This window comes from Chiloscyllium punctatum, chromosome 11 (assembly GCF_047496795.1).
Source record: "Chiloscyllium punctatum isolate Juve2018m chromosome 11, sChiPun1.3, whole genome shotgun sequence".
NCBI classification, from domain to species: domain Eukaryota; kingdom Metazoa; phylum Chordata; class Chondrichthyes; order Orectolobiformes; family Hemiscylliidae; genus Chiloscyllium; species Chiloscyllium punctatum.
Genome location: NC_092749.1, coordinates 13,272,627 through 13,296,541, shown reverse-complemented (window position 1 = coordinate 13,296,541; position 23,915 = coordinate 13,272,627). Strand labels below are relative to the sequence as shown.

At 42.7% G+C, this 23,915-nt stretch overlaps 1 protein-coding gene across 6 annotated transcripts in view; it reads left to right on the top strand.

Moving 5' to 3' along the window:
- adgrg6 (adhesion G protein-coupled receptor G6) overlaps positions 1 to 23,915 on the top strand; it is a 122,780-nt gene that overhangs the window by 29,998 nt on the left and 68,867 nt on the right. For 2 of the 6 annotated variants that reach the window (XM_072580311.1, XM_072580316.1), the window contains exons 4-8: positions 4,119 to 4,463; positions 8,077 to 8,700; positions 14,323 to 14,391; positions 20,391 to 20,465; positions 22,554 to 22,613. In XM_072580311.1, coding sequence (XP_072436412.1) covers positions 4,119 to 4,463; positions 8,077 to 8,700; positions 14,323 to 14,391; positions 20,391 to 20,465; positions 22,554 to 22,613 — 1,173 coding nt within the window. The remainder of the gene's footprint in view (positions 1 to 4,118; positions 4,464 to 8,076; positions 8,701 to 14,322; positions 14,392 to 20,390; positions 20,466 to 22,553; positions 22,614 to 23,915) is intronic. The other 4 variants (XM_072580312.1, XM_072580317.1, XM_072580314.1 and 1 more) reach the window with 4 other exon arrangements.

Below are 23,915 nucleotides of genomic sequence, written 5' to 3'. Positions count from 1 at the left end.
TCAGTTGTGGTGCTGCCACAGTCGAATAGCATGTCAGTTGCTGATGCATGAAGAATGACCTCATGGGTGGAGATTTTATTTGCATCGACATGACCAGTCACGGGGATGGTGCCTGACGGTTGGAAACATGTTAAAGACTAAATTGGAATGTCAAGAGGGAGGTGGATCAGTACTGGGTTAGGAGAGTGAGGGTTACGATGCGGAGAATTAATGCTTCCTGTGCTCCAAGGGCACAGAGTAGAGGATGTCTGTGAAAGGGAGTTGGGCAGGGTTGAATAATAATTGTGGAGGGAAGTACTCTGAAGCTTTGCTTGATTACTTGCAATGAATAGTTCAAACACAGTTTGAGGCCATGGGCTTTAAATAGTTTGGGCACAGTTCATGAAATGGTGCTTTATGGACTCTGAAAGGAGAGAGCTTTAAAGTGTAAATGCCCTTTGTAGATTCTACATTATTTTCACAATGTTCAGAAATGGTGAATTGTGCAGACATAGCATGGAGTCTGTGAAAATGAAGCAAACAGTGATGGTTTTAGCATGGACATTCCTTATTGTCTAAATTTTGGTCTCCGAGGGAAACTTGTGGATCACTCTGGTAGTATGAGCAGGTTGAATTTATGATCAAATATATTATTGGATCTGAAAATATAAGGAATGCACAAAGTACTGATTCTGGTTTGATTCTGGATGGAAGTGTGGAGTTTCAAGGCTAACTTCTTGTTTAAGTACAAGTATATTTATAACAGTGTTAATGCATGATAATGGGGGGATCGCTGCTTTGGGATTATCACTAGACTATTAATCCAGACACCCAGGTAAGATTCTGTTTTGAATTTCTGCCATAGTAAAAATTGGAATTCAATTTTTAAAAAGTTGGAATTCAGTATCTAATGATGACTATGAAACAGTTATCAGAGGCATAAAAACATCACAAATGCCATTTAAGGAAGAAAATCTGCCATCCTTAACTGCATGCGATTCCAGACCCACAACAAAATGCCCTCTGGGTGACTAGGGAAGGGGAATAACTGGTGGCCTAGCCAGCGAAACCCACATCCCATGAATGAATTTTAAAAATTATTGCCAACACTGTGGAAATTATGGTTATGTTAAGTAGAAATTACAAGATGTGTTATTGAGAAAGCTGTGTGTTTGTGATGACATTGTATAAAGTAGGTGATGATCAGCATTGCTGATATTGTTGAATATCAATGACATGGAGTTTGATTGTGTTAAGTGTTGTTGATAACACTGAGTGGTGTTTGTATTTATACAATGGGAATCATGCTTGATACATATCTATATTTGACAATGGTACACACTGTTGATAAGACAAGCAGTTTTTCATATTGTTGACAGTAATGGCAATTGTTAATTGTCCTTTTATGTATTGTGTCCTATATTCTGCATAGTTGACTGTGAAGTATAATTAATAGTTTTACACATTGTCAGTAGTAGATAGCATTACATATAATTGGCAGCATTGTCTATCATTGTTGGTATTGAGTATTTCTGTGTAATGTGGAAATTATAATTTTTAATTGATTACTACTAGCTATTGTTAACTGTGTCATGTATTGTCAAAAGTGCAGAGTGTAATTATAGTGTTATTTTGTTCTGTGGGTATGGGCTTTGCTGATGAGGGTCATGTCTGGTTACTCGTGGAAGATGGTATTAGGGCTTCTGTTTTGATTCATTGCTGTTCTTAAGATAGTGCTCCTAAGAGGGACCAGATGTTCAGGTGCAGTGAGGATGGACACTTATCCAGAATGGCACATTGCTTGAACTTGCTACTATGGCAGTGTGGCTGTGCCAAAGTTGGAGGTAGAGGTGGATGGGTTGGGTGCTGTGTTTGAACAGCAATGTGTCTATAGTGTTTGTCTCTGTTGATGCTGTTATTTATTGGTGTTACTGTTCAGTATTGTTCATAGCTCAGAGCTATACATTGCGTACTTTTACGGTTATGAATGAAACACCCTGAGTGTCATAGACTTCATTTGTTTGAATATCAGAACAACAACTTGCATTTGGATAGCACCTTTAGTGGAGTGAAACTATCCTGATGTACTTCACAGAAGCATTGTTTGACAAAATTTGACAACAAACCACAAGTCACGTTGATCCTGATTTTAAAGTTTTCAAACATTTGACAGTGATAGGACAACAATATCTCAGTAGGATAAAGGGCAGACTAAAGAGTTGGGAATAGAACAGGCTCAGATCCAGAAGAAGACATAATAAATGTTTGTTGTACTGGCACATCTTGATAGCCATCGAGTGTTGCAAAAAAAAATCAAGAAAACCTGCAAACAAATTGCACATGCCTCTGCATTGCCTGAATGATGTGTGTGGCCCTCACTATCTCTGCATTGCTCCTTTTTTTTAACCGTACTGTTGCTAATACTGTCAGCTCTCCTCTTCTTAATGCCCTCACAGCACTGGCGTATTGTTTCTGCCACAGTTACTGGACCTATCACCCACAGTCAGGCAATATTCCCTTTCCTGGAACTTAGACTGTTGAAATCCCAATTAATAGGAATAGGGTTGAGTAGTCAGCAAAGGTCAGGTGGCGTTGTGCTACATTTCTGTTGGTGGATTAGGCTCAGCTAATGAATGGACATGTTCAAATAGGGTTCTACTCTAGTCTACTGCTGGAAGGTGCTCCTACCAAGGTTGTGGCATGAGATGTACCTCATCACAGTACAGCATGGTCCAAGGGTAACTGCATGCAAGGGATCCTGTGGAGAGGCTGAGTGCAGTATGGCACTCCCTTGTCCCACTCCAGGGAGAATCTGTAAAGTCGGCGAATCTCCTGTAAGACTCATTGTCATGCAGCAAGCACATCAGGCTCAGGTTAGTCCAACATTTCCACCTACTGTCAGGAGGAGCAATGGAGCAAAGGCCAGGGTTGGAGGTCCACAGATATCTCGGAGGATTGTAGGACATAACAGAGATAGAGAGCTCTTTGAGGGATTTGATCACGAGGATGCGAATTTTAAAACTTGAGCCTTGTCAGATCAGGAGTCCACGTTGAAAAGTGTGACGCTGGAAAAGCACAGCCAGTCAGGCAGCATCCGAGGAACAGGAGAATCAACGTTTTGAGCATAAGGTCTTCATCAGGGATGCAAAAGGAGATGTGGCTGTAGTAGCTGGGGGAAGGAGGAACTTTCTCTCAGGAGGCCATGTTGGTCAGCCAGCATAGAGGTCATAGGTGAAAGCACATGAGCAATTTGAAAACTTGAAGAGGCAGGTGGGGGATGGACGCCCTCTACTCTGTACACATGTAATCATCATAAATAATGGTTTGACAGTCTGGTCCCGACCTGCAGAGAGAGAGAGAGAGTTTCCTTTAATGGGGAGGACAAGATTAGGTTCGATTATGATGTCTTGCTGGACAGAGAAAATTAGTTCCTCTGGTGGGACAGGCCCCGAAGCATGAGGGTGCAGTGTTTAAATTGGAGCTACCCCATTCAGGGACCATAAAAGGTTTGGAAAATATAAAAGTTTCTCCACAAGAAAGGGGGAGGGAGATGAGTTGAAAATGTCAAAATGGAGATCGATAATTTGGGTAACAGCACAAAGGATTATGCAGTATAGCACTCCCCTTGTTGCACTCCCCTTGTTGCACTCCCAAGGGAGATGGATACTCACAATGTAATTGAAGACCGGAACAGACTCGAGGGGCTGAATGGCCTCTCCTGCATATTGATAATGTCCATGGTGAGTAACCTGCTGTCCAGACTATGGGGCGATGTTTGTCCTTTCAACTTGACTGGCTTATGGAGTCAGGGACACAATAGCCCAGAATCACTCAGTGCTTTTGGGAGGAGATCCACGAACATTTTGGAGGATGGGGTTTGGACTGTCTGAGATGAATCCCTGCAGAGAGGCCAGAGGGTCCACGCTGTGGTTGACCGCCACCCCAGTGCTGTGTTCTTGCCAATCCATGATCAAATTCCCTTCCTCCAAATGACTGACTGCATGCCTGGAACTAATTCTTGGCAACTTCCCTATCCTGATCCTGTTGGGTCTGTGCCCAACGCATGTCAAGTTTTCCTAGGTCATGTTGACAAGTATAATTGTGTTGTGCCATTTTCTTTCTCTCCTGTTGGATTCCAGCAGTGTTGGACTGCTCAAAATGCACAGAAACTTTAACTGGTCCCACAGGACAGTTCACATCCCCTTGCTTCCCCCGGGAGTATGTTCCTGATTTAAGTTGCAAGTGGACAATCCGAGCCCCTCCTGGATTTATCATACAGTTGACCTTTCACGAGTTCGAGTTAGAGGAAGCACAAAGATGTCTGTACGACTTTGTATCAATAAACACTGGGGCTGAGCTCATAGAATTTTGCGGTGTCACGGCTAAGGGCCTCACGTTGAACTCTACGGGGAATCAAATGATTGTCACATTCAAGACTGACTTTAGCATCCAAAAGAAAGGATTCAGGGTCTCCTACAAACAAGGTACGTGATAAAAGAAATGGCCAGTAAAAATACTTATTGCATTGTATGGCTTTTGGAAATGTTTTCTGCTGAGATTCATGCTGCATTTGAAGGAAGACTTGAGTTTATATAGCGCCTTTGCGTACTCAGGATGTCCTATGTGCATTATAGACAATAAAGCATTTTTGAAGAGCAGTTCATGTGGCAATGCAGGAAATGCAGCAGCCAATGTGGGTGCAACAAGCTTGCGATGTGACACCAGGCAATCTGTTTTATTGCATTCTGAAATCAGTCCCAGGTTTCCACTATTTATAATTCATTCATTGTAACACTTACTTAAATTCCAGCCCAACTCATTATTATATTTTCAAGCCATCAGAACCCCCGTCGATGAAATTCTACCCTCGCATCCATTAATCTAAACTTTGAGATATGGTCAGTGATGACTTTTGCGTGGTTTCTTAATCAAACATTTCTTGAAATGGTTTGTGTTTTCTGACCAGCTGCGTTGCTTCAAACACATTCTGCATGAGCAGATCAGAGCAAGTGTACAATTTGCAACAAGTTGAAATAAAACAATGAGAAGTCTGGCCCTTCTATATACCAACCACAAAACAAAGGACTGAATGGACCAGTGTAACATTTGACCCTGGACATTAGCAAATTGTGAATGGACTGCATGTCCAAAATGCCTTTAGTAATGGGCATCAACTCAGGATAAACATGAGGTTAAAAACAAGGACTGCAGATGCTGGAAACCATTGTCTAGATTAGACTGGTGCTGGAAAAACACAGCAGGTCAGGCAGCATCCGAGGAGCAGGAAAATTGACTTTTCGGGCAAAAGCCCTTCATCATTTCCTGATAAATGGCTTTTGCCCGAAACGTCAATTTTCCTGCTCCTCGGATGCTGCCTGACCTGCTGTGTTTTTCCAGCACCACTCTAATCTAGACTCAGGATAAACATGACACTGGGCAAGTAGAGATGGGTATTAAATGCTGGCTTTGTCAGTGGCGTCCACATCCCATTAACAATTAAAAGATAAAATAACTTTACATGATTGGTACACTACAGCACCCAGTCGGCTTAACCAGCCATCCTTAGTCTGTCTGGGATTGTATGGGATGATGTGGGGATGCTGGTGTTGGATGGAGTGGACAAAGCTTAAAAATCACACAACACCAGGTTATAGCCCAACAGGTTTATTTGGAAACACTAGCTTTTGGAGCGCTGTTTCTTTATCAGGTAACTGTGGAGCAGGATCATAAGACACAGAATTTAGAGCAAAAGATTAAAATATCATGCAACTGAAATTATATGTTGAACAAACTTAGATTGCAGTTAAGTCTTTCACCTTTTAAAATGGGCTGCAGGTTTCAATTCATTGATATGTATATCCGAGAACTGCTTTTATGTTTATTCTTGAGATAACTTAAGGTGTTATAACATTAAGTGACATCTCAGCCCAGACAATGAATTCAATGCAGGCAGTCACTCTATGTAACATTTTATAAATTCCTACTTTAGATTTAGAACCAGTCTGACTCAAGATTGGGATACAGACAGACTCTCGCCCCACTCCTTTAATAAAGCCTCATTCTATGGAACACAGTTTCAACAGAACATATAACTTTGTATTCAGATGCAATCCTTAACCTGAACTGAGCAAGGAGCTGGTAAAATAGATTTCCCCTTTGAATGGTACATCACCAGGTTCCCATTGGAGGTGCTTTCCATATGAGAGATCCAATTTGTCACAAAAATGTGACACCTCCAGATTCCCCTCCAACTCCTATATCCACCAGATAATGGACATATATCACCTCAGAACATAAGAACTAGTAGCAGAAGAATGCCATTCAGCCCCTCGAGTCTGCTGTGCCATTTGATGCGAATGTGGCTAATCTCATCTGGACTTCAACTTCACTCCCCTGGCTGGCCCCCATATCCCTTTAATCAATTGCAAATTAAAAATCTATCTCTTCCTTAAATTTACTCAGTGCCACAGAGTCCATTACACTCTGTGCTAGTGAGTTCTACAGATTCACAACATTACTTCTCATCTCTGTTTTAAATTTGTGACCCATTATCCCAAAACTCAGACCCACTTGAGGAAACATCTTCTCTACATCTCCATTGTCAATCCCCTTTAGCATCTTATATACTTTAAAGAGATCTCCATTCATTATTCTAAACTCCAGGGACAATAGGTTCATAATGTTACAACATGGGGCAATGAACCCCTCTGTTAGTTAAACCAAACACCCAGAAAAGCTCATCTGGCCTCATAATCTGTTAAAATATGAGTGACAGAGAACTCCCAAATTCTGCTATTTAAAGAAAATAGCCTCAATTTATTTTCTAACTCTAAAATTGAACATTAAACAAAACCTGTTCACAAATTTAAGCCTCCTTTCTTTTAACTGCTTACTCTCTGACCCCAACTCTGTAACAATATGCTGTTCAAATAAGACACTTATTAAAAAGACATCAACTTAATTTCAAAACCATACAGTCTCTGTCGTCTTCTGTGTCTTCACTCTTCTGGCTGCTGATCACCCTGGGTCATCTTCTTTCTTTTCACTGCGAATAAGCATTTCATGAAAAAGGATAGAGAGCATTTTTTCTGATATCTTTAAGAGCATGACGTAGGATGGACATTTAGCTCTCAAGCAGTTTCTATCTCTATGGCAGTTGATCTCTGACCAATTTCCAAAATGTCCACCTTCTTATACTCCCGCAACGTTGAATCGTGTCATTGGCAAAACAATAATTTCAAACTCAATTGGGTTTTAGTATCGTAGGGCATAACTTAACCTGATTGACAAAATTTTGAATTTAACCAAAACAATAGCCAAAACTCAGGTATGCATTTCACAGCCCAATGTTACATACTATCAATTTTCCAACTTACTCTGGGACTGCCACCTAGTCATATACACAGCTACTTGTAAGCTCTCAGTTCAGAGTTCTCTCTCTCTTAAGGATTGAGTACATGCCTTCAACTTCATAACAATAAGATAATGCCCTCCTCTCTGGAATCAATGTAATGAACCTCCTCTGAACTCTCTCTAATACAATTACATCCTTCTCAAGTAATTGGACTGAAATTGTATACAATACTCCAGATGCGGTCTCACTAATGCCTTTAAATTGCCTTTTACCATTCATTATTCAAGTGTCCAGCCTCACTGACAACCTTGAACAGTCTTTAAAAGAAAGCAGTGGGTCTTTTTTTAATCAAAGTTCAGCACACTGTACACCAACTCCTCTGTCCTTTGCACCCTGTTTTTAACCAATTATTCATCCAGAATATTTAGAGTCATAGAGTCATGGAGATGTACAGCACAGAAATAGACCCTTCAGTTCAATTTGTCTGATATTCCAACCTAATCTAGTTCCATTTGTCAGCACTTGGCCCTAATCCCTCTAAACCCTTCCTATTCACTTACCCGTCCGGATGCCTTTTTTGCAGCTATAGTTTGTTATTGTATTAAACACATGTGGGAAGACCTTATGAATTATCATCATTGGCAGGTTTCCACACCTTAGTATTGAGACTTTCTCTTACAGTAACTCTGCAGCTGAACCTTGCTCTTTTTGTTTTGCCCTTCTCCCTCTGTATTACCGTTCAGTGGCAGTCTCACTGCGGAATCAGATGCTGGTGTTGTCGAAGACCTCCCAGAAACACGCCGTTGCAGTTTCCCCTTCTATCACCATCCCAGAGCTGCGGCAGTTCACAATATGCCTGGAGGTCAGGGCAGCCGAGGAGGAGGAGAAGTGGACGTTGTTCTCGTACACGGACAGCAGTGACACGGTACAGATCAGGTTCAAGAAGGAGGACGATGACATTCACCTGGAAGTATCCGACGTGGAGTGTGACGTTAGCGAGCTCTGGATTAAGCACTTCTCCGAAGAAGTGATCACTGATACTTGGCGGGAGCTGTGCCTCGCCTGGGATGGCACATCTGGAAATATCATCAGCCAATTGCAAGACAAGTACCAGCTCAACCCCTGCCCAGCATCACAGAACAAGGTCATTGCGGGCAGTGGTACCCTCTCACTGGCACCAAAAGTGACTCCAACCAGAAACACCTACACGGGTGACCTCTACAACGTCCGACTGTGGAACTTCAGCATGTCCAGTCAGTCACTGCTAGACCTAACCTGTGATGAGAAAGGGAATGTTGTGGACTGGGAGAATTCGTTTTGGGATATTCCTGTTGACGTGCTGGAACCCAACAGTGACCTGAGCTGTGGTGAGTATACTGCTAATTATTTAATGTGTTTAGGTTCTTTTTGGATCTCTTATACTGTCTTTATCTGGATGGTTCCCATGCAATAATATACTTTTCCCATTAGACCTTCAATTTCCACTTACCTCACACTCTCACTCTTTCTCACACACATGCACACGCTGGTATGCATATATACGCACATTCACACATATACACAAACACACAGATGCACATTTAGACACGCGTGCCTACAAACATATGCGGATGTACACAAACTGACACATACACACGTGCACACACGCACATGCACACAAAGACACATGCACACATGCAGACACACACACGCACACACATACGTACACACAAGCACACACACAAACACGCATACAGATGCACACAAGCATGCTCATATATGCACACAAATGCGGATTTCATATTATATGCTGCCTACACCCACCTACTTTATGTAGCTCCTGCCTAGTGAGACCTAATGGAAAGATAGCGTTAGAGTCTGCCCATTGGGTATGTCCCACCAGCTGCTTGACAGGGGATGACAGGGGCATTGTGGTAAAGTAAAATACTGCGCAATTTCCCCGAGGATCATTGGATAATCTCCGCTGCTTGCAGCAAGATATGATCAGTCAAAGCTTGTTGAAAGAAAGAGGTGACTTAGAAGGGTCAATGTTGTAGGGCCTGTGGCATGCACAGAATGTGCTGTTGTGGGCTATCCAAAGAGAAGTTATTCAGTGAGTGAGTCAGCCCACTCACAGCTCCAGTTTCATTACTCATGGCATTAGTCAGTTTGTTATCTTGAGTCAGATTCTTTTAAAACATTGTATGCACTTGTTTCTATTTTGTCGGTTCCCTGGGAAAGGGTTTCACTGGTCCGTCCGTGTAGTAACATGGTCCAAGACACTTGTTCTGCTTCATGTGCAATGTGTCACTAAAGACACTGCACAGTAGAGTCATTATAAAACATGCTTTCCTTTATTGGTCAGAGTATTGAGTACAGGAGTTGGGAGATCATGTTGCTGCTATACAGGACATTGGTTAGGCCACTTCTGAAATATTGTGTACAATTCTGGTCTCCCTGCTACAAGAAGGATTTTGTGAATCTTGAAAGGGTTCAGAAAAGATTTACAAGAATGTTGCCAGCGTTGGAGGGTTTGAGCTACAGTGAGAGGCTGAATAGACTGGGGCTGCTTTCCCTGCAGCATCAGAGACTGAGGGGTGACCTTATAGAGATTTACACAATCATGATGGGCATGGATAGAGTAAATAGACAAGGTCTTTTCCCTGAGGAGGGGGAGTCCAGAACTAGAGGGCATAGGTTTAAGGTGAGAGGGGAAAGATATAAAAGGAACCTATGGGGCAACATTTTCATGCAGAGGGGTGGTGGATGTGTGGAATGAATTGCCAGAGGAATTGGTGGAGGCTGGTACAATTGCAACATTTAAAAGGCACCTGGATGGGTACATGAACAGGAAGGATTTGGAGTGATATGGGCCAAGTGTTGGCAAATGGGATTTGATTAGGTTAGGATATCTGGTTGGCATGGATGGGTTGGACCCAAGGGTCTGTTTCCGTATTGTACATCTCTATGACTCTTTGACCCTAAATGTGTTGCAGAAGTCCTGCTCTGCTCACCCTTTGTAAACTCTCTCTGAATGTTTTCTGGAATATTTGTCATTTAGTGCAATTGTAAATGCATTACTTTTTACTATTCACTCTCATTGGAGACATCATTTACTTCAATAACACATGAGGGGAGAGTAACTGCCCTTGGCATTGAGACAACCTTTTATTGAGCATGGCTTCAAGACTCCTCTGCAAAATTGGAGTCATTAGGAATGAGGGGAAGAAGTCTCTGCTGGTTTGAGTCACACCTGGCACATTGGAAGATGGTTGTTGGGGGTCGGTCATCTCAGCTCCAGGCCATCCCTGTAGGAGTTCCTCAGTGTAGTATCCTAGACCCAATCACCTTCAGCTGCCTCATCAATGACCTTCCCTCCATCCTAAGGTCAGAAGTGGGATGTTCAGTGATGATTACACATTGTAAGTCTACCCACTGCACATGGACTGCAGAGCAACAAAAAGGCAGCTTGCCATCACCAACTCCAGGGCAGTTAGGGATGGCTATAAATTCTGTCCCAGCTAGTGACACCCACATCCCATGAATGAATAGAGAAAACTCCCTGTTCTTGGTTATTTTGCTCTGTAACCTGAAAGAATAGGTTCCCGTCACTAAGTCCACCCCACCCTCCAGAAAGGAAGATTTCAGTTCCTCACCTGTTTCTGACTCCTTTTCAAGTGGGCATCTGAGTGATCATCAAGGACTACTATTTGGTAGGTGACCTGTAATATTGAGATTGATAAGCTCCTGACATTCCATCAGAATGTGTTAGGCCCAGAATAAGACATACTGTCAGGCCCAACCCATTCACCTCAACAGAGAGACCGGAAACAGAGAGAATGCTTCCTCTTGTGGGGGACAGTATAACTACAGACCCATCGCTATAAAGCAGACAACCAAGAAATTCTATCAGGAATTCAAAACAAATGTGCTTACCCAAAGAGTGATAAGAATTCAGAACCCACTATCACAGGGAGTGGTTGGAATGAAGGATATCAATACATTTAAGATAAAGCTAGATACATAAATAAGGGGGAGGCAATAAAGGGTTAAGCTGGTAGAGATGGATGAGGAAAAATGGGAGGAAGCTTGAGAAGACCTTAGAGTGATTGGACTGAATCATCAAAGTGATATTTCATTTACTCAGAAAGAAAGAAAAAAATTGCATTTAGATAGCACCTTTCACGTAATTATTGTGCTGTAATGGTTTACAGCTGATGGTATATAATAGAAGAGTAGTTAATGAGGCACACATATAAGTCAGCTCCCATAAAGAACAATGCCTTAATGCCAGGATAATGTTCTCACTGTTTAGAGTCTTTTACTCTTTATAGATAGAGACTGTAAATTAGCGATGTTGATGAAGGATCATTATTAGCCAGAATGCAGATGATAAATGCCCTACTCTTCAGATTTGTAACTATATGATCCTGTATCTCTGCCTGAGAGAGTAGACAGGGTATCAGTCGAGCCTCTCATCTGAAAGATGGCACTTCCAACAGTGAAGCACTGCCTGAGTATTGCAACAGAATGTGAGCCTAGTTTGTTCTCAAGAGTTTTGATCTCCAGCCTGGACCTTCGGATTCAGAATTGGGAGTGTTGTTCACTGACTCATGCCTGCTTCTCACAAGGACCATTGTTCTGCCTGTTCTAAGTCGTGGTGCCAACTTATAGATTGTTTATACTCAGTCTTGTTTACTTACACATGGGTCTGTGGCATATTGACACTTGCCAAAGTTTGTTCAGATCAACTTGAGATTAATGTTTGATTCATCAGAGCCAATTCTAACGTAGTGCTAATGCATATTTGGTGCTTTCTTGTGCCACTCATTAATGAAATTTCAATCCCTGGAGAGCTATCCAAGTATAATCTATAACCAGAGAACAATACACACTATTAAGTACTGCCAATAACATTTGCTCCTCAGGCAATGACCATCTCCATCAAGAGAGAATATTATCATGAATTTACCCTGACAATCAAAAATATTACCATCACTGAATCCTCCACTATCACCAATCTAGGGGTTATCCATTGATCAGAAACTCAACTGGACTGGCCATGTAAATACTTCGTCCACAAGAGCAGGTCAGAGGCTAGGAATCCTGCAAAGAATAACTCACCTCCTGACTCCTCAAAGCCTGTCCATCATCTACAAGGCACAAGTCGGGGGTTTGATGGAAGACTCCCCACTTGCCTGGATGGAGACCGCTCCAGGGACACTTGAGAAGCTCAACACCATCCAGAACAAAGCAGCCCACTTGGTCAGTACTGGATCAGTACCTTCAACATTCCTTGCCCCAACTATTGACCAACACAGTCGCAGCAATGTGTACCATCTCCACGATGCACTACAGCAACTCATGGATCCTTTGACAGCACCTTCCAAACCCACGACCACTACAATCTAGAACAACAAGGGTACAGATGCACAGGAACACCACCCTGCAAGCCAGTTGGAAGTATTTGATCATTGTGTCATGTCGCACAGTCAAAAACTCTGGAGCTCCCTCCTGAAGAACACATAGACTACAGCGGTTCAAGAAGGTAGTTCATTTCTGCCTTCTCAAGATGATATTGAGTGTTCCTTTCCTCTTCTGAGTGAGAGTTGCACTCCAGGTTTTACAAATGACTGACAAGTTGAATCATCTGTCCCTAAGTACAATTACTTCCATTCTGTAGGTTGGCTGTGAGCCAGGATCTTGGAGAATTATTTTACTCAATCTGTGACCCTTTGGCAGTTTCACTGATGTGGCTCATCAAGACTTAGTTTCTTCTGACACATAATCAAATCTGTTTGGAGGTAGGCGTCGCTGAGTTAAGAAACTCAAAAAAGGTAAAACACTTGGATATATAAAGTAGCTTTTCTGACATAGATAAGCACATTAAGAGCCAATGTGTGCTTTTTTTGACATGGGCTCCCTTTTGCAATGTCGGAAATCAGGCAATTTGCCCACAGAAAGATCTCACAAACAATGATGAAATAATTGGCCAGATCATGATCTAATGGCCTCAGACAGGGTATGAAAAGCACAAAAGAATTTCTCATATTAATGACCCATGATATAATCTCACTGTTTGAGCTGGACAGGTATAGAAAGGTCTGCACGTGGATATAAAGATCAAAAAATGAATGAATCTGAAGTGTTCAATACAGAGCAGTAAGTGAACATGCACACACATATAAACATACACCACATTGACACATACGCACGTGCGCACACACACGTACACACAAACGTGCATATAAACACGGAGATATATGCACTCATAAGTACACACAAACAAAAACATGAACATAACCACGTGCACACACAGAAACATGTTCACTCATGAAAAAAATAGAAGCACAAATACACACACTCCCACACACAAGCATGCACGTAAACACATAGGTACACAGACATGCTTGCAAACAGAAACATACACAAACATGCATGTGTCCACACACACACACACACACACAGACAGCCTCACATGTGACCATGCACACACACTCAGCCCTACATACAGATCCACATATACACACGCACATACACACAGCCCCATACATGACCCACACACACACACTCAGCCCTACACACAGTCCCACTCACACACACAGCCCTGCACATGACCACACACTCAGCCTACACACAGTCCCACACACACATACACACACACAGCTCCACACATGACCACACACACACACTCAGCCCTACACACAGTCCCTCACACACACAACCCCACACATACACACACACACACACATACTCAGCCCCACACACAGTCCCAAACATGCACACACACACACAGCCCCACACATGACCACACACAAAGATACAGACCATTAACCCCCATGCGTGCGCACGCACACACAATGTTCACAGTTCTTCTGCTTTCTATTTATAGCATATTCTTGTCACTGTGTTTAAACTTACTCATAAGCAGGTTGTCGGGAGTTCTCTCTAATGTCATTATGTGTCTGTAAAGATTTCTTAACTAACATGAATTCCTCTTACTTTCACAGCTACTGCCTCACCTACCCAGATGACCATCAAACCCACCTACTGTTCAACTCCAGGTTCTGGCTGTCAAGGTAGGGCCAAGGGCAGTGTTGTCAGACTGAGACAAACTAGCCATCATGGTCTGTACTGCTTTTCTTAATATCATCTTTTATTTTAATAGGACAGATTTTCAACTGGGTCCTACTGCTCTTTAGGTTAGCTAAGAGTATCCAAGGATACCTGGGTCTCACTGACGAATGAAAAAAGTGTCAGTGAAAGCCCCAATTATGGATGTTCTCCAGCAGCTATTACTCAAAGCAATGTCAAATCTCGATCAGGAAACTCCGGGTAAACCGTGCACTCAATCGAGAATCGTTTAACCTGTTTCCAGTAGGAGTGCCTAAACACTGAGAAGAGGTGGAGCTAGGCAGAGATTTGGTGTTTGAAGTGGCAGTTCCACGATTCTAGCTATTTCCTGGTTCTGGGACAGTTTGGATGTTTGAGGGCAGGATTCCCAGGAGGAAGGGAGGGGGAATAACAGAGAAAGAGAGAAAGGATCGTAAGCTCTTGGAAAAGTCTTTCAATCTACATGCTGTCAAAACTAAACTCTGGAAACATTTTTAACTCAGTTCTTTCAATTTGCATGATGTTCGCATTTCTTCCACCTTCTATTTGTAGCATATTCTTGTTGTTGCGTTTAAACTTACGCAGAAGCAGGGTGTCAGGAGATTCCAGAAATTCCAAACCTTTCTCTAGAGAAAACAAGTATAAACAGCCTTTCATTTAACATGATCGGCTCTTAACGAGGAATACCAATGACCGGAAAATCTTGGTAGAACAACCCAGACTAACTTTTCAAAGGGAAATTCATCAAACAAAAAAAAATTCCACCGACTGTTACTTCAAAGAAGGAGGCCATCTTGCTTCTTGTCAACTCTGTGAGAGACAGCTATCTTGAATTTCCACAGTATCTGAGAAAGAAAAATGTTCTTTTCGAGCTTAACACTAAAATTCTATGATTCCTGTTCACAATTCGATCAAATATAGTTAGAAAATAAACTGATAAGGTTAGTGTAGCCTACCTAAACAAGAGCTTTTATAAACCTTAGCCCTAAGAGTTCTGATGAAGAGTCACTTGACCCAAACATTGACTCTAATTTCTTTCCGAAGATGTTGCCAGACATACTGAACTTTTCTAGCAATTTCTGTTTTTAGTTTTGATTTACAGCATCTGCAGTTCTTTCAGTTTTTGCTTTTATCAAAAGTTTGGTTAAGAATATTTGTTTATTTGAATAATCTTGTTTGGTCATCTTCAGACGCACCTTGAGGGACAAATGGCCTTGAACTCAGAATTTACTGGCCTAGAAGTAGGGACAGCACCACTGCCTCACAACAACGCTATTGAGCTTTGTGAGGTGAGAGGTTAATCAGATCTCAAACATGCCCAACAAAATTCATCTGATTGTTAAAATAAGTTTCATATTGCAAAGAAGAAATAACAATACGGCACAGGAACAGGCCCTTCAGCCCTCCATACCTGTGCCAACACATTTTGCCCTACCATACGGAAACTGCCTTCACTTACAGGATCCTTATCCCTCTATCCCCTTCCTATTCATGTATTCCTCCAGGTGCTTCTTGAATGCTGCTATTGAGTCAGTTTCCATCACCACCTCTGGCAGAATGCTCCAGGCACTCGCCATCCTTTGTGTGGAAAATTTGCTTCACACATCTGTTTTAAACATTCTCCCACCCCACATCCTTGACCTGTGTCCCTGAGTAATTGACCCCTCCAGGCTGGGAAGAAGCCTCATACTTTCCACTCTATACATGCCATTCGTCCCTCATTGAAACACCAGGGAAGGCCCACCCAGTTTCCTCAAACTCCCCTCATAAGACAATCCCACCATTCTGAGGATTAATTTGGGGAACATCTGTTGGACTCTCTGTCTGACAAGTATATCACTCCTTAGTTAAGGTGAACAATGCTCCAATCTCACCATAAGACCATAAGATATAAGAGCAGAATTAGCCAATTCGGCCCATTGAGTCTCCTCCACACTTAATCATGGCTGATATGTTTCTCAGCTCATTCAATTGCCTTCTCCTCATAACCTTTGATCCCCTTACCAAACAAGAATCTATCTATCTCTATCTTGGAGACACTCAATGACTTGTTCTCCACAGCCCTCTGCAGCAATGAGTTCCACAGATTCATCACTATCTGGCTGAAAAAATTGCTCCTCATCTTTGTTTGAAAGGCCATCCCTTCACTCTGACGCTGTGCTCTCTTGTCCTAGTCGCTCCTACTTCACGTCCACTCTATCCTGGTCTTGTGGTATTCTGTAAGTTTCAATCAGACCTCCCTTCATTTTTCTATACTCCATTGAGTACAGACCCAAACTCCTCAAACACTCCTAATATGGTAAGCCCTTCATCCCCAGGATCATTATTGTAAACTTCTGGGCTCCCTCCAATGCCAATACATTCTCCCTTAGATACGGGGCACCAAATCTGCTCACAATATTCCAAATGCGGCCTTATACAGCCTCAGCAGTACATTGGTGGTCTTGTATTCACCAAGGCTTTATACAGTAAGCACACACACTTTCTATAGAAACCTCCCAGTAAAATGCACACATTTTATTGAGGTTTGTGATAAAACTGTTACTGGCACAACATTGTTTGATGTCTGAACGGGGAGGGAGGGGGGTTGCATGGTCAGCTGGGAGGTAAAAACAACCAGCTCAGAATTACAATAAGTTAATTGTTGCCCAGATTTTAGTGACTCTCCTACAAACATTGCCTGCTTTCTGTCTCTGTCTTGGCAGCGGTCCCAGTGAGTAGCCCACGGCCTGAGGTAGTTAAAAGCCTTGTCTCTTTGTGTTGTCGCTGTCTGTGTATTTTCCCCTGTGGTCCGATTGATATGAGGCCATTGTGTGCACGGGCATTGTTCGACAGCCTGGCTGCTGCCCTGTCTTGTTGAGCGAATGATTAATGGTTCAGATCAAACAATGTATCAGAGGAGGTCAATCAGCCACTAAACCATCGTGATTACGAGGTTTAGCTGGCATCTTATCACCAAATAGGTGTGACAGGAAAGCTGGAACATTAGAACTCAGAGCAGGTATAGTCCATTCAGCCCTTCTACCCTGCTCTGACATCATGGCTGATCTCATCTTCGCCACAACTCCTTTTTCCTACCCACTCCCCATATTCTATCCATTACTCATGAAGAATCTTAAATTTAATTCCAGCATCCACCACATTCTAGGGGAGTGAATTCCACAGATTCACTACCCTTTGAGAGAAGTAATTTCCCCTTATGTCTTTTAAATCTGCTACCCCTTATCCGAAAGCTATGACTTCTCATTCTAAATTGCCCCACATGCAATCTCCATCTACTGTGTTAATTCCCTTTGGCATGTTATATACTTCAATTAAACCTCCCACTCATTCTCCTAAACTCCAGGAAGTATTGGTCTAAACTGCTCAATCTCTCCTCCTAAACCAAGCCTTTCATCTCTGGAATTAATCTCATGAATTTTCTTTGAACTGCCTCCAATGCAATTATATCCTTCCTCAAAGAACAGGACCAAAACTGTGCAATACTCCAAGTGCGGTCTCATCAATGTCTTGTCATAGACCATCCAGGCCACTGGAGGAGTTCTTTGAGAATGAAGCATTTGTCCAAACAAGATAGTTGGATTTCACTCCTTACCTTTGCAAATTCCTCTTGAAATTCTGAACAATTGTCACTTTTGACATAAATTTTTAATCCTTTTAAACTGGCAGGTACACAGGAAAGTAAAATGTATCACTGAAAGCAGAAATGAATCTCTTTATGACCTTAAATATGTTCAATAGATCTCTTGCTGCTGATTGTCATCAACTCTTTGAGAGTCATCCTTTCATTCCCCTCTCAATTGACTTAAATCTTAACTGGGGTTCCAGAGGTGAGGTAAAAATCCTTGCCCACTGGCAGAAACTCTGCTTTGTAACAAAACCATATCTTATATTTTACACATGGTGGGACAAAACATCCCCAAGACCTACTGTGGGGACGTTACAAAACAAAATTTGATACCAAGTCATGTTTTCAGACCACTGGCCAGAAGCTTGGTCCCAGAGGTGGGTTCTAAGAACTGTCCTAAAAGAGAACAATGAAGTAGAGAATTGGAGAAGCTTAGAATTCCAGAGTTTAGGACCTCTGTAGGTGAATGTTGGAACTGTTGAAAAATTGGGGATAATGCAGAGGCAAGACTTAGCACGTGGTAAACATCTCAGAGGGTTTTGGGGCTGGGGAAATAGTTGGGGAGGGGAAGTTGTATGGGGCTGAGGAGTAATTGGAAAGTTTGTATTGGACATGCAATACCTTACTGCTAGGTTGCTAGGTGCTTACTCCCTAGCACATGGTTGACCAGGGATCTCTCTCACCTGCTAGTGGCGTTTGTTGGAAGGATTTACAGGTCAATAACCAGCTTGCTTGGCTGTGTTATGTATGAATTTCCTGGCCCACCTGGAGTATGTTAGGGTCCCCGAGGGCCTGGCTCAGAGGCAATTACACTCACCATTGTCCTGTAAGCTGTCCTTATTATTAGATTACATTACAGTGTGGAAACAGGCCCTTTGGCCCAACAAGTCCACACCGACCCGCCAAAGCGCAACCCACCCATACCCCTACATTTACCCCTTACCTAACACTAGGGGCAATTTAGCATGGGCAATTCACCTGACCCGCACATCTTTGGACTGTGGGAGGAAACCGGAGCACCCGGAGGAAGCCCACACAGACACGGGGAGGATGTGCAAACTCCACACAGTCTGTCGCCTGAGGCGGGAATTGAACCCGGGTCTCTGGCGCTGTGAGGCAGTAGTGCTAACCACTGTGCCACCCACGGTTTAGAAGCAGAAATAAATGAAGAAAGGGATCTCACCCACACTGGCAAGTTTTTATTCTTGCATTTCTGGTAAGGCTGGCATTTATTAGCCACCCCCTAATTTGCCATTGAAAAGGGAGAGGTGGGTTTGAATGGTTTGATCCAATGGAGTGGCCATTGTAGAGGACCTCAGTGTAAGACTGGCTTCATACTGGGGTTTACCGAGGTTAGGATGATCAGTTTCCTGTTGTGGAGCCAGTAAGATTGGGAAAGAGTAAGGCTGGGTGGAAGAGGCGTAGCTGGATTTGGGTTGGGGTCCAAATGTGCCACTCTTTACCTCAGGGTTCCATAGTTCAATGAGCTCTGATGGTGAATGTTATTGCACTGAACCCAGTTACCTGAGGGCTAAAGTTCAAACCCTGATGATAAAGGTCATCTGATCCAGTATGCCATGAGCTCGTCCTAAAATCAAACTGACTTGCCTTAACACCCTTCAAGAAGCACTTTGCTAAATAGTGCACTGTGGATTTTTACAAATCTGTCACTTGGTCTCCTTCGAGTGTTGCATTTAAGTGTTCATACCTCCAACAGCCCAGCACTCCGTGAAGACAAAGTCTTTTTACCTGGGATGAGGGAGTCCAGAACTAGAGGGCTTTGGTTTAGAGTGAGAAGGAAAGATATAAAAGGGGCAGCTTTTTCACACAGAGGGTGGTACGTGTATGGAATGAGCTGTCAGAGGCAGTGGTGGAGGCTGGTACAATTGCAACACTTAAAAGGCATCTGGATGGGTATATGAATAGGAAGGGTTTGGAGGGATATAGACTGGGTGCTGGCAGGTGGGACTAGATTGGGTTGGGATATCTGGTCGGCATGGACTGGTTGGACCAAAGAGTCGTTTCAGTGCTGTACATCTCTATGACTCTCTGACTGCTGCACTGAAGTGTCAGCTTAGATTACGTATTCAAGAACAGCACAACCATCCAAACTCGGTGGGGGGGGTGGGGGGGTGGGGGGGGACATTGCTCCCACTGGAACAAGGCCAACCTGATTGGCTCACAAGCAACGTTTATGGGGCAAAGGAAGGTATTGTACTTTTTGACGATGAGTAGATTATGAGTTCTGTTCAGTCGTGGTGTGCAATGACGAGCTCCTTCATTTCGCCTGAACTAACCTGCAGCCACCTGCATGTTTCTTCCTTATCTTGTTACCAGTGACCATACCATCCCAATTCAGCACTAGTATCACTAACACGCATGGTACTAACAGCCCTGAGCCCTCCACTGCTGGTAAGCAAACCTTGTTTTACTCATTTTGTTATTATTTTGAGGTATCTCAAGTTATCAATTACTCTATGCACAGTTGTAATGAGAAAAGCTGTGGTAAGGATGTTGTGGTGTAATGATACCCTCCTACCACTGGTGGTGTTGCAGTTCATCTACCAAGAGAAGGGTTCAATGTTTATATATACAGTGTGACATGTTTATATATACAGCTCCCTTTATAAATGAGCACATAGTTATTTAGGATAGAAAATGCCAAACATATGCAGTTGTCAAATGAAAGTAATTTGGCACTTACGAAACTAGAATAGCATTTTGCACAAAGAATATATTAAATCCAATTGGGCTGTTTTACAGTGGAATCCATTATGAATCAATGCATTATAAATTTATTTAAAGTGTGGAGGTTTCATGAGCCCCTCCCAGAAAAGGTCAATCTTTATTTCAATCTTCATTTTCCTAGTTCAAAATGGTTTCATTTTTCAGGTCCCAATATCTGCTTTATAATGGACTTTCACTGCATAAATTCTTAAATAATTATTTGTGATATATGATACACCATAGTTTGGCATATTATGGCATGTTACAACAAGGTAACATATAAGCTTTACAATATGCAATTATAGTACGCAGTAATGCAGAAATATTCTTGTACTGTCTCAATGGAGTGAATGGCCTCTATCCAAGCCATTATGATTCTCTAACTGTATATTGCAATATGTGATGAGGAGCCATTGGGAGAATCCCAGATGGACAGGTGGCTCTACAAATCCGTCTTTTTAAAAAAAACCAGGAGGAGTTTCCTGATAGAATGGTTTCTGTATACAGTTGAGTTTAAAGAGGATTGCAAAGGGGAAAATCTTCCTCATTGGGAGAGAGGGTGATTTAAATCTCCTGAACTGGATAACGGTTCGTGATTGTTTTGCTCTAAAACAACTGTGAGAGGCCGAAAGACCTCTGTCTGTGCTGTGAGTTTTTCTAAGTGTATAATTCGAATGGGCTTTTGTGGAACCAAAGAGCAGATCAAACTATGGAAATTTATAGCTCCCTAATATGCTCCAAATGAATGATTGCTTAAGTCAATCGAACCACAGGACACAGGAGTAGAAGTAGGCTATTCAGCCCATTGAGTCAAGTCTGCCGTTCAATGGCTGATCTGATAATCATCAACTCCACTTTCCTGCCTTATCCTCCTAATCCCTGATGCCCCTTTTGATTACAAAATCTGTCAACCTCAGCCTTGAGTATCCTCAGTGACCCCAGCTCAACATCCATCTACGGGGGAGAATGAGAGGAAAACATTCCTCACCTCGGCCTTCAATGGGTGACTCCATACTTGCTTGAGTATTCTCTGGCAGAACGAGGGAAACCATCTTTCCACAAGCCATTGGGAGAATCCCAGATGGACAGGCAGCTCTACAAATCCGTTTTTTAAAAAAAACCCGGGTGGGGGGAGCGGTTTCCTTCGCGAAATCGAGAATCTGAAGTTTCCTCCTCTGGGTTTAAGTGAACGAGGCAATTCCTCCCCGTGTAGGGGGAGACAGCAAACACCTCTCACAGACAATGTCACAGAACTGCTACACCTGAGAACTCTGAGGCCATAGCCTTTGGAGGCTGTTTCACATATTAAGAGGTCTCCCTTAGCCTCTCAAGACTCTTTAAACGAAGAAATTGGAGCCAATCGTTTCCATTTTTCTTTTGATGTTGCCCATCAGGCTGTTGAATGTACATCCGCACATCACTTGGTTGAGACACTGCCCCAGGGACTGTGTCATTCCTTCCTGCCATCTTACCTCCACAATGCCTGGGTAGTGCACAGGACCATGGGTCAAAGGTCAGAGGTTAAAAATGGACAATCTCACAGAGTCACCATCAGAGAGCACCAGTTGATAACCATGTTGCTGACGGTGAAAGTATTTATTGCTATTGAGTAAATACTAGATTCACCAGGGAACAGTAATCACAGCCAAGATGCTATCCAGTAACATTTCACTGCTTCGTGGTTCAATGGGTTTGAGGATTAGTGGGAAGGGGACAGAGTCTCGTTTTTGGAAGCCATGTGTTCAATATTTTACATTTGCTTGCATCACAAAGGCACAAACCCTCCACTCTCGGAAATCACATGGCCAGGAACGACAGAACCTGCGGTACCCAGTAAGTCCCTGGAATTTTTGCACTTTAATACAGTAATTGTAAATAGATACATGTAGAGAATAGACTGGCTGTGCAACTGCCTCAGGTGTCAGTGTCTCGTCCAGTCATGTGTAAGAGCTTGCATCGATATAGCGTCGTGTTCCCACCACAGTGGCATGCTCTACAGTCGGTTAATAGTTGGAACGCAGCCAACAATTTGCAAGTCTCCATAAACATACAAGTCTTCTCAAAACTTGCTATAAACATTGTGTTGATGACCAGGTAATCTTTATGGTGGTGTGATTTAAATGTCAAACAATGGCTTGGACGCAATGGCTAACCCCATCACTGCTATTTGAACTAACACCAAGAGATTTTATACATTAATCTGAGTCCCTGGCTGGCCAATAATATTAATGTCTCATCTGACCATTGCCATCTTCCACAGTGCTGAATTGAAGTATTAACCTAGATTTTATATTTAAGAGGTTACAATTGGATCCAGAGTAATGAAGTGGCTGTTTTTGACAGGTTACAAACTCAGTGGGACCAAAGGGCCTTTTTCTGTGCTGTAGCCCTCAATGAATCTGAGGTGGGAATCAAACCCATGGCCTTCTAGCTTAGAGACAAATAAGCAACCATCAGAGCCAGAAGTCAGACCTGGTATCGAGTACAAGAGTTGGCAAGTCATGTATTACAGTTGTACAAGACTTTGATTTGGCCACATTTGGAATACTGCATACAGTTCTGATCGCCACATTACCAAAAGGATGTGGATGTTTTGGAGAGAGTACAGAGGAGATTCACCAGGAAGTTGCCTGGTGTGGAGGGTGCTAGCTATGAGGAGAGATTGAGTAGATTAGGATTATGTTTATTAGAAAAACAGAGGTTGAAAAAGGAACCTGATTGAGGGCTACAAAATCATGAGAGGGATAAACAAGGTGGATAGCAAGAAGCTTTTTTCCCCAGAGTGGGGGACTCAATTACCAGGGGTCACATGTTCAAGGTGAAAGGGGAAAGATTTAAGGGAGATATGTGTGGAACGTTCTTTACGCTGAGGGTGGTAGGTGGCTGGAACACGTTGCCAGCGGCGGTGGTAGAGGCAAGCACGATAGCGTCATTTAAGATGTATCTAGACAGATACATGAATGGCAGGGAGCAGAAGGATACAGACCTTTAGAAAGTTGGCAACAGGTTTAGATAGCGGATCTGGATCGGCGCAGGAGTGCCGAAGGGCCTGTTCTTGTGCTGTAACTTTCTTTGTTCTTTGAAATGGAAAGTACATGACTGAGACCATACCTTGAGGCCAATTATTAAGTATTT